At 31.7% G+C, this 18,074-nt stretch overlaps 1 protein-coding gene and 1 pseudogene across 1 annotated transcript; one reads left to right on the forward strand and one right to left on the reverse strand.

The window, feature by feature from the left end:
- The first annotated feature begins 2,626 nt into the window (after nucleotides 1-2,626).
- Nucleotides 2,627-7,957, forward strand: LOC149405701 (glutamate--cysteine ligase, chloroplastic-like). The gene is made up of 15 exons (XM_089603869.1): nucleotides 2,627-2,885; nucleotides 3,069-3,219; nucleotides 3,536-3,643; nucleotides 3,738-3,830; nucleotides 5,610-5,693; nucleotides 5,783-5,851; nucleotides 6,125-6,195; nucleotides 6,284-6,352; nucleotides 6,454-6,544; nucleotides 6,837-6,926; nucleotides 7,018-7,098; nucleotides 7,336-7,428; nucleotides 7,526-7,606; nucleotides 7,697-7,766; nucleotides 7,852-7,957. Exons 1-15 carry the CDS (start codon nucleotides 2,677-2,679, stop codon nucleotides 7,938-7,940), a joined length of 1,449 nt encoding a protein of 482 aa, XP_089459995.1. The 5' UTR covers nucleotides 2,627-2,676; the 3' UTR covers nucleotides 7,941-7,957.
- A 3,540-nt stretch (nucleotides 7,958-11,497) lies between these two features.
- On the reverse strand, nucleotides 11,498-17,199 carry LOC149405702 (protein DETOXIFICATION 27-like; annotated as a pseudogene).
- Nucleotides 17,200-18,074: the final 875 nt, after the last annotated feature.

Consider the following 18,074-nt stretch of genomic DNA (forward strand, 5'->3'; position numbering starts at 1 on the left):
TGGTATACCATCGCCGATGTGAGAAACTATTCGACTAATTTTCATTAACTACACATAGGTCGAGTATTTCCCAAGCAAAATCGTCACTGGATTGTATGCACCATGTAAGGGCTTCTCACGAACACGAGATCTTCTAGATGATAGTCGTCTGATTTTTTCGCAAATGATTTTATGAAACCACTATTTTAAATGAAATGGCTATTTTATTACTTTAAATGATTGAGTAAAAAGTACGCGGACTAAGTCTTATCTGGCTCGAAGTCAAATGGACCTAGCGGACTTAATTAATGGGTCAATTTTAATCGAGCCCAATAACTTCTTGAAAGTCAATTTCGTTAAGCCTTACATTTTGGATCGATTTTGGTTGGACTCAAATTTCACTAAAAAGTTAATTTGATAACATTTTAAATTACATGATAAAATTGTTTAAGCATATATTTCGTCTTTAGTCAAAAGTGTACAAAATAGTCATTTGAAATTTATTAATTAGCAAAATAGCCAAAGTTTCAACTTTTCAGTAAAATAACCAAATTTACGCTTTCAAAATTTTTTTGACAGCTAAGATTAAAAATTTTGACGATTATTATAAATAATTTATCACTTTCAAAAAAATTACTTTTCGTGTCAATTTTTTTTTTGAAATTAATTTACTGCATATTTTGAATATTTCATTAAATTAAGATAAAATTTGACTATTTTATAAATTCATAACTTTAAATTAGCTATTTAACTACATCACTTTTTTTGAATTGGACGTTTGCATTTTAGATACGCTTTTAGTCTTGGATATTCGATCAAATTATTGTGACTGCTATATTTTATACCATTTTTGAATTGGACGTTTGCATTTCAGATACGCTTTTAGTCTTGGATATTCGATCAAATTAAAATATAACTGCCCTGCTTGCGAGACTGCTTTATTTTATACCATTCTTATTAATGCGCATCAATATATAATCCACGCATATTGAAATTGGGTTTTAGTGGGTACGAAGTTTAAAAGATCACTCCATGGATTGTATCACTTCACGGGATTGTGAGGTATTGAGGTTATTATATCTATGTAAGAGTTGATTTGTATAATTTCTATTCCATGACGCTAGTTTATTTTTATCAATATTAAATCTGTAGATTCTTAAGTGTGGATGTTGTGACTGTAATTCACTAAGATTAAATCTTTTAAGTATACCAGAGCTAACTCCTAATATACTTCACTATTTAATCTATGAAGACGCAGTGTTTTTTTTTTTTCGGGAGTCGCTTTCGTGGAGCAAAGTATAAATTAATATATATATATATATATATATACATATATATATATATATATATATATATATATACTCATATAATTTGCATAGTCCGAGCATAAACTCGGAAGCACCAAAAACATAAAAACAATTCAGCACCGAACCCGAGTCAAATAAGCCTGAGGGCTCGGATAAAGGATGACTTGTTCACAAGTTAATTAAGAACGAACCTTATAAAGCAGAACTTCGAAGAGAAGAGAAGAGAAGATATGTCAAAAACTAGTTAAATCAAATATAAAAACGTGTAAATAAATTGAAACTAAAGTAAAATGCGTATTTCGACGGTTATACCGAGCAAATGAGGAGATAGTCACCCACTACACACGTTCTAGGGGCGGTTACTTGATAACTGCCGCTGATCACCCACGTATTCGACTCCAATGCCTAAATACAAGAAAAGAAGTTAGAAAAAGACATTCACACATTTTAGCTTGCACACACAAACACACGCCGAAAATTTCACTATCACTCAACACTTTTTATTACTTGCTCTATTTAACTAGATTTGTCTGTGTTTAGAGATATTCTTGTCTAGACCCTAGGAGTTCTCGAGATTACATGCTCGGAATCAAGTGCTCTTCGTAATACAATTGTTGTACTAATTTTTTGTCTGTCCACGTATATATTAGGCCATCTCCAACCGATCACTCTATTTCTCACTCTATTTTTCAGTAAACAGTGATTTCTCTCCAACCGAACTCTATTTCCCACTCTATTTTTATCCCATTTTATCTCTTATTTATACTTCTACCCCTATATTATTATTATTATTACTAATTAGATAACTTGGAAAAATTATGATAATGAGTAAAATATTACTCTATAAATTAATTATAATTATAAATATAAATACACATTAAACAACACAACACAATTAAAATAAAATAAATACAACACAACTCAATTAAAATAAAGTAAAACAAACTAGAACATAACAAATTTTATATAAAAAAATAATTTTAGGGGTTAATATTAAATAATTATAAAAAATCTGGGCCATTTGGGTAAATTTTATAACTTATAAAGCAATGAACAGTGCAACGCTACATGTAACGCTGCACTGTTCAAATTTTTGATCCCACGCTATTATAGCGTGGAATATGCAGATCCACTGGAGCATCCCACGCAATATAGGTGGGATTTGGCGCTCCAGTGGAGATGCGATCGACCACACGTTTTAATTTCCTGATAATACAGTTATGTCGGTAGAGTGCATGCTAAATAAGTTCTCTATATGATTGTTTAATTTCTTCTCAACAGGTCGGGCTATAAATAGACTCATCATTTCCCAAGGAACAATCAACGCAAAAACAGTAAGCACAGCTGAGTCTCTATATATCTCAAACACATATACACTACAATTATATTCATGGCGAATATTCTGAGTCAAAGCTTCTCTATTTCAAAGCACAGAACGTGTTTTGCGATGCAAAACATTGGTGATGTGAATAGCAGAAATCGCCTTAGTCGCTTAAATGTTGCAATAAATCCTCAGCCGTTGGTATCTACGGAATTACTCACAAAACAAGACCTTGTTCAGTATCTTTCCTCTGGATGCAAGCCTAAGGATCAATGGAGGTATGTACACACACACACACACATATATATATATATATATATATATAAATATATATATATATATATAGTCTATACTAGTACAGACTGTACAGTACAGTACATTCAGCAGTAATTTTTTTTTAATATATATATATATATATATATTGTTTCTTCTAAATAACAACACAACCGCTTTTAATGCAGAATCGGTACTGAGCATGAGAAGTTTGGGTTCGAGTATGGAAGTTTGAATCCGATGAGTTATAACCAAATCGAAAAATTACTAAATGCAATTGCTGAGAGGTTCGGTTGGGAGAGAGTTATGGAGGGTCACAACATCATAGGACTTAAACAGGTTAATAGATAAACCCACATAATTATTATTAATATTACAAAAAATTAGAAAAATAGCCAACTTATATTGCTAAATAAACAGGGTTTAATAAATATTAAGTAAATAATCATAAATGATGACATGGCTTATTATGACAGTGATTATTTACTTCATATTTACGTTTGTAAATATACAAAATTAGTTATTTACCTAATATTTACTAAACCTTGACTATTTAGCAATTTTCAACATGGTTATTTTGTTAAATTATCCATAATATTATTATTTAGGAATTGAAAGAACATATGTAAATGAATTAAATTATAATTTAATTCAGGGAAAGCAAAACATATCGTTGGAGGGTGGTGGTCAACTCGAGTATAGTGGAGCTCCTGTGGAAACTTTGCACCACGTCCGTGCTGAGATTGATTCTCACCTTTTTCAGGTCAAACCCAAACAAATTACACATATATTTATATATATATATATATATATATATAGTAATATATTTATATCATGATAGAGTGATTTTCTTACAGGTGAAAGCTGTTGCAGAGGAAATGGGAATTGGATTCTTTGGAATGGGATTCCATCCAAAGTGCAAGAACGAGGACACTCCTTTTATCCCCAAGGTGTGTGTTGTGTTGAGTTAATTAAAAAAAATATATTATTTTCTGTGTGGACTAGTATATAATTTTCAGGCATGTTTTTTTAGAGTAACCTACAAAATAATCCCCTCATTTTTATTTTTTTTGCAAAACAATACCTTCACTTTTTTAATTATGCAAAATAGTACCCCTAACACGTTTTCAATTTCTTCTCAATTGTTAATTATGCAAACATATGCCCCTACTTTTAAATATCTGCAAATTCAAACCTTATTTTAAAATTTTATTACATGATAATGAAAAGTAATCGATCTTCAAAAGAAACTAAATTAAATGAAAAAGGGCTTAATTGTTGTAATAGGCCCATTAAAAGTATTAATTTCATGAAGGTATGAGTTAGCAATAATTAATAAAGCGAGGTACGTATTTGCACAATTATAAAGTGAGGGTATTAATTAACTTGAGAGATTTGTAACTAACTAGACCACTTTAAACATGTGATTTTGTATCTAGCCTATGTTTGACAATTTTTAGGGATATAGCCAAATAGCTTATGTGGCAATAATTAAGGTCTGATTTACCCTTATTTATTAACAAATTCGTCACTTTCTTTCTTCTATTTTTTTTCAAATAATTTTTTTGCATCAAAACTTCAAAAATTCGTATTTTTCTCATACGAACTCGAAATTGAGTGATTTCAAATCCTACAAATTCGTGGCGTCAAGATCTTCAAAAATAGACCCATTGTGTTTGATGAAAAATTATATTTATATCGATAATTTCAAAAAAATTCAGTTATTTCCATATATATTTAAGGTATTAACGTGATTTTTCTACATCTATAGTATTAAACATGATTTTTCATCAAACACAATGGATCTATTTTTGAAGATCTCGGCGTCACGCATCCGTAGGATTTGGAATCACTCAATTTCGAGTTCATATGAGATATATATGGTTTTTTGAAGTTTTTATGTAGAAAAAGTGTAGGAAAAAAGTAAGAGAGGGAAAATGACGAATTTGTTAATAAATAAGGGCAAACCAAACCTTAATTATTGCCACATAATCTTGTTGGCTATTTCCCTAAAAGTTGTGAAACCTAGACTAAAAATAAATTTCATAGTTTCATTTTGGCTACTTTAACTTGTTAAGAAGTTGAAAATGTTAAGACAATTCAAAAGTGACGGTGTAATTTTACATAAAAATGAAAATGAGGGTATAAAGTACTTTACTAATCTTTTCATAATATAAAGAAAAGGTTAAATGGATGTAAAATAGAAATTAATTGTTAATTGGGAGGAATTTTAGCCTTGCACGCTCCGTCATTATATATATATATATATATATATATATATATATATAATTTAGAGGATTGATCCAACTATTGGAATAATTACCATTTATCAATTATCTTGTGCGTTATACAACAATATATATATATATATATATATATATATATATATATATATATATAGAGGATCATGTGACTATCTAACCATATAAAACAAAACGTTATAAATTTTTACATAGTCAACGTTTCGTTATTTTTTTATGCATAGTCACCTAAATCTATTTACGCAGATTAATTTATAGTAATATGTATAAATAACCTTGTTTATGTCATATTTTTAGCTATTTACGAAATATGTATGATTATTAACGAAAAATTTACAAAAAATTAGCTAAAATGCACATATTTATGTTTTGTGACTTATATTGCTATATATATATATATATATATATATATATATATATATATATATTTCAGCTATCCACTAATAATGATTTGATATAAATAATCAGGCACGGTATGGTCCTCATAGGGTAGTTTTACCCAAAGTTGGCTCGCGCGGGTTTGACGTTATCCACCGCACTAGCAGTATTCAAGTGAGGAAGTCAAGATATTCTTATAGGATTAATTGATATATTTATTTTATTCAACTCATATCACATGTAATTTCTTCTAATAAATACAGGTTAATTTGGACTTCAGTTCTGAACTAGACATGATTCGTAAATTTCGCGCTAGTCTCGCTTTACAGCCGGTGAGAAACAACATTAATTATCATATTTGTTTTTTTAATTTCCCTAAGAGACTTTATTATCATGCATGTCTAATTTATTATCATGAAAAAAAAATAATACTATATCATTAGTTTATAATTATTTGTATATTTAATTTCTGCTCGATATAATTAAATTTCAAGGATATTAGAATCGTGGGGGATGACAATATTATTTTCCATTTTTAACAAAGAAAGTATCGATGCAGACTTCTTTTATTTATTAATTTTTTTTTATGATCTTTCTTGAAACAGTTAGCCACTGCGTTATTCGCAAATTCGCCCATCACGGAGGGAAAACCAAATGGCTATCTCAGTTTTCGGAGGTTATTTTTACTTTCAAATTATAAAACCTTAATCGAGCTTACTACCCAAATTATGATAATCAATTATTTTGTTTCCTTGAAACTATAGTGAAACTTACACCGACCTCGATAATAGTCGCACTGGAATGTTACCATTCGTCTTCAAGGAATCTTTCGGGTAAATCTCATTACACATTATTCTTCGTAAAAATGTTAATTTTTCTTTCACATATATTGTTTTTTTTTAATTAATGACGTCATTAATATTATGCGGCACAGATTCGAGAAGTACGTGGATTATGCCCTAGATGTTCCGTTGTTAAGTATTTTTAGGCAAAATAAGTACATTCCCTCTCAAAGTACTTTCCGGGTATGAATCTCGTCTTTTTATTAACACTCTTTCAAATTCTTTTTATAAATTTAATCCCAACCTTTTTACAATCGTGTTTCCATAATTAATAAAATGATAGTGATTAAAGCTAAAAAAAAAAATGAACACTTTGATTATAAGAAAAACTATTCGAAATAATTTAATGTCTTTCATTAATTTAAATTATAGTTCAATCATTCAAATATTAAAAATATAGCTGAACTCATGTCAATTCTTATTCTAAATAAGCTATTTATCTAGTTTTCTCTTTTAAATATTTGTGGATGGGCAGGATTTCATGGCTGGAAAAGTCCTAGAAATGCCTGGCGAATTTCCAACCATCGATGATTGGGAACTCCATTTGGGATTTCTTTTTACTGAGGTTGACTTTTTTTTTTTTTTTTTTTTTTTTTTGCAATTAGGACTCAAAGAAATGTATGATTATTCATGACTATGTTGTATTGATTTTTCAGGTTAGATTGAGAAAGTACATGGAGATGAGAGGTGCTGATTCTGGGCCTCTGGGCATGCTATATGCCTTACCAGCTTTCTGGGTAGTTTTATTTTTCCTATTCACAAATAAATAATTGAATGATACAAATACATTGTATGTGTGTATATATATTACACACATTTACATCATATGTATGAAAACTTACAATGATTTTCCTTAAAAAAAAAAAAATTAACGAAAATACTTACATAGTTGACTAGTCATCTTACCGCGGATAAAGTATAATATATGTATGGCGTCGAATTATTTATTTATTTTGTTCATATTTATTAACCAGGTTGGCTTACTTTACGACGAGATTTCGCTGCAAAATGTTATCGACTTGATATCCGACTGGACCGAGGAGGAGAGGCAAACGCTGAGAAATGAGGTAATATTATAGTACATGAAATATTTATTGACTATATAATAATGACGTCACGAGATATTAAAACATCCTGAGTGCTGAGTGTATACATATTTGTTAGGTTCCTAGAAGTGGCTTGAATACACCTTTCCGAGGTGGATTACTTAGACACGTTGCACAAGATGTTGTCAAGTGGGCAAAGGTAACTAAATTTGATCTTAATTAACCATTATTTTATTTTTATTACTTTTGTTGTCGTTTTATGAAACATGCATGTCGTTTTTTACAATAGGATGGCCTGGAAAGGAGGGGATTGGGAGAATCAGGCTATCTTGATGAGGTAGCTGACGTGGCAATGACGGGTAATAAATCAGGCATTAATTAAGCACTAAGGTTCATTTTTTTCAAACAGAAAAATCTTATGTTGCTCTCGTGATTTCATTTCAGGTGTCACAAAGGCTGAAAATATTTTGGAGATGTATTATGGAAAATTGGAACAACGCGTCGATCCACTTTTTAAGCACATAATTTATTGACATCAATTTAATTACACCTATCTGTTTATTTTGCTACTATATAGTGTATATCATTGCCATCTGTGATCGAACGTCTATTAGATCAATTATCTATTGTGGGATGATTTAATTAAAATGTTGTTTTGGCCTAGCTTGTTATTAAGTAGTTCAAATACTAAGTTTCAAAAAATCAGTGATCAATTATTTAAACCTAATTCAAACAATAATGAAAACATTCATAAGATATTATTCAAATATTTATCATGGTAACAATCCGTCAGTTAAAAATAAGATGAAAGTGAAAAATTAATCAATTAGCTATGATCTCGTTCTTTTTAAGATGATCTAGCTACGTAGTCAATCTCAAACTTAGTATTAAGGAGGTAGTCAACGTTTAGTTTATTTTGTAATCTAGCAATTTACCAAAATTTACATATGGAAAATATCCAAATTACCCTTATGTAGCCAAAATCACAAAAATCGAACATTAGCCCACGTTTCAAGATTCTGTAATTAATACTCAACAAAATCAATTAAGTAATTTCATAGGCCACGTTGACAATTTAAAAATTAAAAAAGAAAGTAATTATTAAATTAACAAAAATTAATACAATATCTTCTTTTTTAAACCTAATAAGAAATAAGCTATTTGTATAAACTGCTCAGAAATTAACAAAAATTAACAAAACATTTCAATAGGAAAAGGCATAAAATAATTACAAGGATTTTTTTCCTTGATCATCTCACCAATAATTGTTCAAAAAAATTAAAAATTTTAAATTTCATAACTAAATCAGGTAAGGTAATGATATATACGAAAATAAAGAATAAATGTCAATTGCTTAATATAACAATATTTGCTATGTTATTTTTTTAAAAATAACTAATTCCTAATCACTTGGGTTTACGCGTGAATGAAAGTCAATGTAAATAAGCGAAAATATATGGACTACAAATAGGCAAGTGAATATCATCAAATAAATGAGTATTAGGAATGAATGGAAATACATCAATCCTGGAACGCGGGCTAGCATTTAGCATATTTTTTTTAACTAGGGATAATTATGTAAATGGCTATTTGATTAATGAGGTCATGTAATTAAATATGACACATTTTAAGCACACTGAAAACGTTGACTAGAATGCAATTTCAACATTTCAAGTGGCCTATTCCGTACTAAACTTTTATTTTAGACACTAAAATAAGTATCAAGCCTTAAATTTGTTTATGAGCCTTAAATTCTCGTATATATATAAGTGTCGAGCTATAGATACGACCATATGCACAAAAACTAGCATGATTACTCCTACGGAAAGTGCATGGTATTTCTTGCAGTCTTATTGCAGTATTTGAGTTATAACAATATTGCAAAGTGAGTCACTTTTATAGAACTTTCAACAAACAGCATTCATCATCCGATGAATTAGTACAGGTTTTTCATGTATTAATGGCTGCGAAGTTATCAACACGCATATAGAAACTGGTAGTTATTGACTTCTTTTTTTCTTATTGCAGTGATTAGTCCTCTTTTTCGTACCTATCTTTGATACCTACGGCAGGCGACCAGTTCATGGCAGTTAGAAGATTATCAACAACTTATTTGTGTAGCTGGTATGGAAACAAGATGCACAAGAACTCATTAACATGAACTAGCCGGAGGAAAAAGTATCTCGCTGTTGTAGAAAGAGCTGCTACAAATACTTATATTAACCTTACTGGTTAAGGCCATTAACGATTATCACATTAGACGGCGAATAAATAGGCAAGATGCTCATAATCAATCGGAGCGGAGTGTGCAGAAAGATAGTTTTATACAGAGGAATCCTTACGAATCCTAGATGCTCACATACTATGAACAAAGATGCTATGGGATAAATGTACCCTAAAATGGAAGTCTTGTAGGGATTACTTGTTTTCGTCTAAACGGTGAAATATTGCTCAAATTTTACCCAAACTTCACTTGATTCATTGCATCTGATCATTCTTGTGAGAAGACTTTCAGACTTAGATGGAAGGAGTCAAGAAATGAGTAACTGATCTTTTTGATCGTAATCAAGAAACTCTACATTCACAATTCCATTCGTGCGATCAGATTCGTAGAGGAATTTAGCTGGTTTCGATGAACCTGTGAGAGAAAGCGTTGAAGCTGGCATCCTCTAATAGCGAAGCGGATTTGATGACTCCTCAACAACAAATTGTCGTTCGTGAGCTTGATTGACAACGAGTGCGTGAATACTACATGTCCGGTCCTTATCGATGAAGAAGACGATAAAGTTTCGATCACCGCTAGTGAAGTGTTCTCCATTTCCGACATGGTAAGCCTTGATACCATATTAGAATCCTAGCATATGATATCTTGAGAGAAATAATTTATTGATGAGAATGAAAAGAATTTTTCTCATTAACGATTGAATGATATACAGAGCACACTACATGCATTGGTATAACAAACTCAACTAACTTCTCTAACCACTTGGCACGTGCTATACCATTGGTGCATAAATAAACATATTATGAAAATAGCTTTTTTCCATACGTAAATTATGTTTAGATAGAAACAAGATGTCACAAACAATATAAAGACAATGTGTACGCAATCTGTTTTGAAGCAAATATGATAGACAATATAAAAAGTGTGTAAAGTAAATGACACAAACGATTGTTAACCTAGTTAGGTGCAATGTCACCTATGCCTGATGGGAAGTTTGTCCACTGGAAATGAAATTCACTATGAAAAGTAGTCAATAGTACACAATGGTATTATATCAATGATCCACACTTCAAGGCTCTTTTCCTATTACTACCCATGAATCCCAACTCAAGCTTCCCATGAATCGGAGCTTCCCTTACTTCCACGCAAACACTCCTCAACTTTTTGCTTCTATAATTACAACAGGCGCGAAGGCGTGAATACAGATCACAAATTACAAAACTTATTATTTCTTACTGAAACAAGGAATAACACATAGAGTATTAAAACACACACCACACAATCCGTTTCTCAGTCTGCCGGTCTTACACGTCTAAGAACCTATATTGTTATGAATAAGTGCGTCAAATACCACCAAGATTGGAATGTTTCTTTTATAGCGATCAATATCTCTGGAAGTCGAAATATGATTTTCATACCCATTCACGCATAGAAAATAATCGTAGAAGGTTTTCCGTGGACAATCTTGACGAAACTGGAAACTTCCAAAAAAATTCCAATTCTGCAAACAGCGGACAAGATGTCTCAACATATTTCGAAGCATGTTGCAAGACATCTTGTCAAGACAAGTTTGCCGATAAAATATAAGCCACTAACACGTATACATTTAAGAGGATATTTGGTCCCAAAACAAATTTATTTAGAGGCATTTCTTTCTGTTTGTGTCTACCATTAAATGTTTGCTTAAAGCAATAGCTCAACTTCCTTTGAAGTTCCGACCCTGATCTCCATATTATGTGTTGAGATCTTAATGATTGATAAAAGAGAGAGAATATTTTTTACAATGAAACTATTTACAACATCTATTTGACTCACTAAAAACTATTTCTCTGTTTGATTGCCGATCTCGGTGTTTCTGCTGCTGTGTTACTTGCGATTTCTCACTTTCTCCACCTGTGTTTATGAAAAACACGAAGAACATAAAAAATATTATAGAGTTACAGCAAAGAAATTGAAAGATGTGTATTTAATCTTGAAAATGGACTGAACATATAAAATTAAAACAAAAACAAGTGGTAAACAAAACACACAATATGTTGGATATGTCCCTAAATCAAAACATCAAAAAATAGAGAAAATGAAAAAAGAAATGTATTTGAGAAAAAGAAAGTATTCTATACTGTTTACATTCTTAATGAATTGCAAATGATCACACACACGGTGATTTACAAACGAAAGTACTCTACCGCTTAAACTTGTTGGAATAAAAAACAACAAGTATTTAAAGACAACAACAAATATCTAAGATCCACTATTCTAAGAACTAAAGAGACTAAGTAATAACTACTACCACGTAACTTGCTATGTGAACAACAAAATACACTAACACGTTTTAAAAAACTAACAAACCATTAGCTCCACATTCGCATGACTAATACTCTTAACGTGTACATTTTTTTTACAAAGTCTAAATTAAAACCAATACAATACATATTTTCTATACAGTATCAATAGTTTATGTACAGTGTCGGATCTCAGCTATTCTGCTTAAGAACTAACAATTTCAATTTTTATTTTTATGATATATATTTTTTTTTTCTTACTTTAAGCTATTTTCTTAACAAATTAGTTTATTATTTTCTTACTTAAAATCGTTATATATTTTGTTACATGTGAACATTACTGGTCTGTAACGACGTTTTTTCTACGACATTTCACTCAAAAAGTGCCATTATTGGATTAAATAAAATAAACTAATGAAATCAAATAATTTCCAGAGTATTCCAGCCAAAACTAATTAAATGAGATATATGTATATATTACCTCTTTTTCCCAGTTGCAACAAGCAACCATGATAGCCAATACAATAGTTTGGATTCTCCTCCAAATATCATCCCAATCCAAACCCCCTATTTTCCATAATACAAGCCATATATATTATTAATAAGAGATTTGTAACATAATAGACACTTAATGAGATACTTTAAAATAATAGCTAAACTATTAATTTTTTTAGGAAAATAATCAACATCAATCAAAATCTCAATAATATTCTTTTCCCAAATCAATTTCTTCTTCTCCAACTCCCACATGAACTGATTTTCACAATCCACATTTTTTAACGAAGAAGTCTCTGAATCTCACCACGTTCATGTCCGCGGGATGTTTACGACGTATATCTTCCTCGACGAAGCCGATCCGACGGAGGAGGGAGGACCGAGGGAGGCGGATCATTTTTAACGAAGATGTCTCTAGATTCTACGACTCATTTTCTACAACGCTTACGACTAAGTGTTGTAGAAACTATAGATTCTACAACGCTTAAAATAAGTGTTGTAGAAATTGGGTGTTTCTACTATGCTTATGGCTAAGCGTCGTAGAAACTGGGTGTTTCTACAACGCTTATGCCTAAGCGTTGTAGAAACATGATGTTTCTACAACGCTTACTACAAGTGTTGTAAAATTTCATATATTTCAGATTTCCCACAACGCTTACTATCCGTTGTAGCGACATGTATTTTTCGCCGCGGCGACAACCTTTTACAACGGATAGTCCAATCGTTGTGGAATAATCTCAGGTAATGAACTTCCGAGGGAGGCAGATTTGGTTCATCTCCGGTGAGATCGAGAGAGGAATTCACTGGTTCTTTTCCAGCAAATTCTGGCGAGAAGCTCTCTGGCCTCGGCTAGGGTTTCGGCGAAGACGCGGGGAAGGGAGAGAGGGACGACCTAGCATCGTCTCTGATCGTGCTCAGCGCCGATGGAGATCGTTCGAGGCAGAGCCGCCATGGATGGATCTGTGTTCCCTGACTCGTTTGCTTCTGCAAGTCCAGTTCGGCAGCAGTTAATCCAACTAAATATCACAGTTAATCCAATTAGCAGTCACAGTTAATATGATTAACTGTGATGAACCTATTTCAAAAATGATTTCGAACATCGGCGCGTCCCGCGGTTGTGCCGATCCGGCCGTTTGAAGGTCACAAGTCCAGTTCTGCGTATTAACTATGACATTAATCCTCCTTCGGAAACTATCTCAAACATCGGCGAGTCCCGCAGTTGCGTCGATCTGACCGTTCGAAGGTCGCAAGTCCAGTTTTGCGTATTAACTGTGATATTAGTTAATCCAATTAACCGTGAAGGTTAATCGGATTAACTTTCTGTGTATTAATCTGATCGCTGCTCATTTTCCAGCGAGGATCATGAATTCGGGCTTTTCAGCGGCGCAAAAAGGACTCAACTTTTCTCTGGCGAGTCATGACGGGCTCGGCATGGGTTCGGAGTAAGAGGTTCGTGAAACCTAGGGTTTTGAGCTTTCGTCACAATGGCGGAACCGAATCCGGCGCGGCATCAGAGTCAATCTCGATGACGTTCAAGACTTCGACGCCTAAGAGAGACGATGTCGGAGCTCTGGAGTCGCATATTTTGATTTAATTGGTATATTGTATATTGTAAAAAGGTATAATTGGTATATTGTATTGTTGGGTTTGAGTTTGGACTATTTACTCAATTAAACTCATAGTTGATCTATTATTTTAAAAGAGGGGCTTAATTTGGCTAGATAGCTAGCCCGCCTTATTAATAATGACTGATTCTTTGGAGTAACATATTATCCACTAATAATCAGTTAATTTTTTTTCGCTTCGTAAGCAAAATACTATTCTTACGTACCTTGATGCCTAGGCCTAAAGGAAATCCCAGAAGATATCCAAGTGGGACTCCAATGATGTAGTAGCATCCTAGATTGATAAATGCCACGTAGGATTGCCAGCCTGACCCCAATGCCACGCCTGCGACGTTAATAGTGAGAATTAAATATATTGATAATATAAATGTTTTATGTTTATATATTAATTAATACCGGAAAGAACAGGCTGAACGCTATTGAGAAGAACAGTGAAGGCCAAGAGGAGTTTGAGGCCATTAACAGCTTCTAATACATTGTCGCTCGATGTGAACAATCGAGCGATCTTGTCGTTGAAAAGCATTATGATGAACCAGCACAACACTCCGACCATTGCCGATGTTGTCACCGACATTGTCGCCGCGAATTTCGCAGCTTTTCCATCTCCGGCTCCAAGCTCGTTAGCGACCCTCACTCTAAATAATAATAATATTATAAAAACCATATATAATCAGCATTATAAGGGCGTTACTTGAAAGTTGAAACAATTGATACATTTACTTGGTACCAATAAATATTATAAAATGAATTAGCTTCAGTATTAGAAAATAATATAACATTTATAGTTGACGAAAGATTTCTATTTATTTTTTATGGAAGTTTAAATGATATCTTACCCAGCACCAGCAAAGAAAGATAGCGGAATAATCATCTGCCAACTGTTTATAGACATACTGCATAGTTTAAATAAATTAAATAAGTAAGTAACTAAGTGGTTTTTTTTTTTTTTTTTTTTTTTTTTTTTTTTTTTTTTTTTTTTTACAACTTGTGGAATATATTAACCTCATTCTATTATTATTATTATTATTATATGAATATGCATGTTAAATAGTGTGAGAGAGCACTTGAAAAAAAATGCTAACCATATGGACACGGCATCCAAATCAATCTCTGCATTGCTGAGCGCTCCAGCTATTAAAATCAGTATTTTGTAGTACCAATTCTCCAAACTGTTATTATATGAAACATATATAAGAAATAATTAACCGTAATGAAAGCGTATGATATTCGTATGGTCAATAGAAATATAGACATAGTCATAGTTTAAATTTTAGAGAATGGTCAACACCATATTTAAGATTTTACAGAATGGTCAACACAATATTTGAAATGAATGTGTGATGTCAAATGTACCTATACTCAGAATAAATACTCATTAATACAACAAAAATCGACAATAAATAATAAAGTAACAAAATAGGTAACTAAAGGGCACAACATTGATATTCAATATTGTCAAAAATCTAATGCAACTCTTATTTTTGTTTGTTTATAAACAAATTTTTATGTTGTTCATTTTTTTTTGTTTATAAACACATTGTTATGTTGCTCGTTGTTTCTTTATAAACATTCATTATTGTATGCATGTCTATAAAGTTCAATAAAGCTGCATTTTGTTCATGATATGAAATACATTGCATTTTACAAATGTTTATCAGTTTACAAACAAATCTTATTCATATACCATGTTTGTTTCTCAACCGACCAAAACAAACTATACATCCCGGATAAAGAAAAAATCTCTGTAGGCGTTAATGATAAAGGAAAATTAAACTGAACGTAAAGAAAAGGGAATATTGAATTATAAATGTAAAATTACTATAAAAATAAATAGTTACCATTAAGATAATTTATCAAACGTGGAAATTATTTGTTAATTTTTTTTAGAAGAAAATTGTTTGTTATTAGTTAGCTAAAAATTATTCATATTAATAAGTCAACAAAAAAATATTACCAAATTTGTTTACAATTAAAACTATTGAATTAAACGTGAAATAAAGAATTATAGTAATCTTACACATCAACATTGATTATTCCTTAATTGATTTAGTAGCGAATTTCATCACAATTATAATACCAGAAATAAATAAATATCGTTACATATTAAAGAAAATGTAATATTTTCAAAAGTTATTATTTGTTAAAATAAAAATTAGCTTAATATTTTTGAATATATCCTAACTTTTTTAGGTGATGAATTTCATAATATATATGTATGTATATATTTAAGAAGATAGTTAAAATACTACAAAGTTAAAACATTTGAGGGCCATCTTCCACCAAAAACTTAATTTATGCACCCCCAATAAAAAAAAAAAAAAAAAAAAATCTCGCATAATAGTTGATACGACTCTATTTGTTGTAAATATGTTTTTCTTTTACCATATCATGACCCCGGAAGCAGCGGAGAGCTTAGCAAATTCCCATAGGCCGGAAAAGCTTGAAACGAAAACCCTAACTCCCAAGTCAAAGGACACCCGCCACAAACGACGTAGATGATCAAAGCCGAGCACAAGAGCCACCACGAGCAGCCCAAAGCCACGGCCACTCCGGCCACGCCAGAGTCGAACCACGACACGGCGGCCCAACAAAAAAATAAGTGGACTAAGAGGACAACGAACGACACAACCGCGATCACGAAGTTCTTGAGCCACCTTCGGATCCTGGCCCATCAGAGTCATGATCGGCGACGCGTACACGAATATTGGGACCATCAAAACCGCGATCAGAAATAACATGACCCAAGCTCTTTGGAGGTATATCCCTAACATGCTGTATTTTTTGGCTCCAAAAGCTTGCCCACATAATGTTTCTAGGGCACATGCCATTCCCAGCTATATAAAACAAAAAAAACTCATGATTAAATCAAGGGTTATATGAAAAAAAAAAAAAAAGTGAGAGCTATTACTTATTAGAGATAGAGGGTTACAAGAAGGCCGAAATCAAAGCCAATGATGACGTTGTAAGCGAGAGAGATAGCGGCGAGCTCAAGGTTGCCGATTTTTCCGGCGACGGCTTGAGCGACCGTGATCATCGAGAAATTGCTTGTTCGGAAGAATATCGCCGGTCCAACTATTCGCCACAGTTTCATGGACTCCCTCCAAATCGCCATTTTGTTATTGTGACCATCGGAGTATTCTTGCGAATCATCCGGCTGATCCTCCATCGCCACCGCCGTGCCGCAATATATATATATATATATTTATTTCTTGATTTTTTGTACGACTTGATAATATGATGATGGTTATTTCAACATGCAAACAAAGTGGCCTAGTATAGGTCGATCATGGAAGGTATATTATTTTATAAATTAATTGTAAATCGTTGCGCAAGCACTCCCATTTGTTTGTATAAAACAATTAGATTTTGCGTGTAGTGTGTAGGAATGGCTTTAAGATTTCCTTCATGGAACTAATTAAAAAAGATTTTTTTTTTTTTTTTTTTTTACTATTTTTCATTAATACATATATTACATTGAACATTTAATAAGGTCAGATAACAAAAAAATCTTGTAAAGTAAAAAAAGATGAATTAGACTGTTTAAAGCACGTAATTAACTGTTTTCTTTTTCTTATAGAGACTAATTAAACCGAGTTAAAGTTTTAAGAAAATTAGCAATAATATATTTACCTTTATAATTAAAAACTATACAAATTCATTAGGAAAATAGCAAACTTAAACGTTTGACATTGCTAAATAGCCAACACTTCATAAATCTTAGGTAAATAGCCACAAAGATTACATGGCCCTATCATAAAATTTCATGTTTTTCAGGTTTGTCCCTTTTTTTTTATTTTCGAATTTTCATTTAAATTTTGATTATTAATTCAGCCATTTATTTAAGGCAATTTTTTTAAAAAATTTGAATTTTAAATTCTCTCTTATATTTCCAAAAATATAGAAAGCAGTTATTTCAACATTATTTTGTGGATTCCTGATAGTATATCAATGCCCAAAATATAAGCAACAGCTATTTTTCTGATTTTGTGTTATTTAAAATCGTAGTTCACATTTATACGTATTTACATAATATTTACAATT

Source organism: Urtica dioica, chromosome 2, assembly GCF_054948205.1.
Source record: "Urtica dioica subsp. dioica isolate 48M chromosome 2, U.dioica_male_clone48M_v1_H2, whole genome shotgun sequence".
NCBI classification, from domain to species: domain Eukaryota; kingdom Viridiplantae; phylum Streptophyta; class Magnoliopsida; order Rosales; family Urticaceae; genus Urtica; species Urtica dioica.